This window comes from Castanea sativa, chromosome 6 (assembly GCF_040712315.1).
Source record: "Castanea sativa cultivar Marrone di Chiusa Pesio chromosome 6, ASM4071231v1".
Taxonomy (NCBI): domain Eukaryota; kingdom Viridiplantae; phylum Streptophyta; class Magnoliopsida; order Fagales; family Fagaceae; genus Castanea; species Castanea sativa.
In genome coordinates, this window is record NC_134018.1 from 46,389,299 (window position 1) to 46,391,467 (window position 2,169).

Here is a 2,169-nt window from a genome sequence, read left to right on the forward strand (position 1 = left end):
ATGGCAGCAAAACTCATCTTTCTCTTCTTGGTTTTCCTTCATTTCCTATACCGAGTAAAGCCTGACCTAGACAATGTTGGACCCTTGTTGACCCAAGTCACTGATGGTTTCAATGCCGAACGTAAAAATATAAGCTTAGAAGGCAATGCAATGATTGATAACAATGGCATACTTCAGCTGACAAACGAGTCGGTTCATCAAGTTGTTAGCCATGCATTTTATAAGTATCCAATCCAATTCAAGAACTCCTCCAATGGCAAAGTTATGTACTTCTCCACCACGTTTGCTTTTGCTTTGATCAAGGAACGTGGCAAACTAGGCAGCCATGATTTTGCTTTCACAATCTCTCCTTCTCTTGGTCTATTCAACACCGAAAAGGATGGAAACATCTTGGACCACATATTCAAGGTGGAATTTCACACTTTCAATCACCCCAAGTTCAGTGACATCGACGATAACCATGTTCGCGTCTGCCTCAAAAGCATACTATCGAACAAATCTGTTTCAGTCGATCAATCTAAGCGTAGAGATTTCATAAATCTAAAGAGTGATAAGATAATTCAGGTTTGGGTCGAATATGATGCACGAATAAATCAAGTAAATGTTAAGGTCGCGCAACAATTTGCTAGACTCAGGTCTGAAAATTTTTCTTATCATGTGGACCTCTCACCAATATTTAAAGAATCCATGTTCGTGGGGCTCTCTAGTTCAACCCGCCTTTCATCCTCAAGTTCGCACTACGTCTTAGGTTGGAGCTTTAACATAAATGGAGGTGCTAAAAATCTCAATTTAGATAAACTCCCTAAGCTCCCAATAGTGAATGGGTCTAAAAAGAACCACACAAGCCTAATTGTTGGTGTCTCAGTCTATGCTTTGGTTGTGATTTTCTGGATTGTTTTGATTTCTTACAATGTCAGGAAACTCAAGAAGGTTGGTGTGGTTGAAGCCTGGGAGCTTGATATTGGACCGCATAGATTTTCTTATGAGGAGCTAAAGAAAGCAACAAAGGGTTTTGGAGACAAAGAGCTTCTTGGGTTTGGTGGATTTGGTAGAGTTTACAAAGGAACTTTGCCAAATTCAAATACCCAAGTTGCAGTAAAGCGTGTTTCCCCAAATTCGAAGCAAGGTTTGCGAGAATTCATGTCTGAGGTTGGTAGTATGGGCCATCTTCGTCATCGAAATATAGTTCAATCATTCGGTTGGTGTCGTAGGCAAGGTGATCTATTACTTGTGTATGAATTCATGACTAATGGAAGCTTAGACAAGTATCTTTTTGATGAGCCTAAAGCAATCTTAAGCTGGGAGCAAAGGTTCAAGATCATCAAAGGGGTTGCTTTAGGGCTTTTATATTTACATGAGGAATGGGAACAAACTGTGGTTCATAGAGACATCAAGGCAGGTAATGTGTTATTGGATTCTGAGTTTAACGGAAGGTTGAGTGATTTTGGTCTTGCTAAGCTATATGAGCGTGGATCCAACCCAAGCACAACCAAGGTGGTGGGCACGTTGGGTTATTTAGCACCTGAGCTCACACGCACAGGCAAGCCAACAACAAGTTCTGATGTGTTTGCTTTTGGTGCTTTGTTGCTAGAAGTGGTATGTGGTAGAAGGTCTATTGACGCCAAAGCATTGCCTGAGGAGCTCATGCTTGTGGATTGGGTTTGGGAGAAGTGGAGATTAGGAGCAATCCTTGAGGTTGTGGATTCAAGGTTAGGGGTTGAGTTTGATGAAGTTGAGGCTACTTTGGTGGTTAAATTGGGCTTAATGTGTTCCAATGATGCACCAGAGTCAAGACCCACTGTCAGGCATGTGGTTAGGTGCTTGGAAACGAAGCTAGTTTTAGAGTAGGAGATAGTCATGCCAAATAGCAATGAAGATGGTGGTAAATATGAGTTTGAGGATTTTGTGCAATCTTATCTAACTACTTCGGCCTCGGTTGGTGATGATGGGGATATTGCTGATGTTGAAGATGGCTTAACTCCGTCCTTCAGTTTTCAGTTGAGATGATGGTATTGGTAGGTAGTCTTATTTCTATGGTTTGGGATTTTCAATTTCAGTTACTACTGCGTGGTTATGTATGCATTTGTTTGGACATAAATAAATTAATCATCATCTTTTCCATGAGTTCAAATCTTTTGTCTCACTTTTTCTACTCCACTCTATACTTCA

The 2,169-nt window shown here is 40.8% G+C and overlaps 1 protein-coding gene across 1 annotated transcript; it reads left to right on the forward strand.

The window, feature by feature from the left end:
- Window positions 1–1,930, forward strand: LOC142637889 (L-type lectin-domain containing receptor kinase S.4-like). Its single transcript, XM_075811852.1, has one exon. The coding sequence runs from the start codon at window positions 1–3 to the stop codon at window positions 1,846–1,848; it is 1,848 nt and encodes a 615-aa protein (XP_075667967.1). The 3' UTR covers window positions 1,849–1,930.
- Window positions 1,931–2,169: the final 239 nt, after the last annotated feature.

Excerpts from the sequence above, each read along its gene's own strand:
- LOC142637889 (XM_075811852.1), top strand. The coding sequence starts at position 1 with ATGGCAGCAAAACTCATCTTTCTCTTCTTGGTTTTCCTTCATTTCCTA.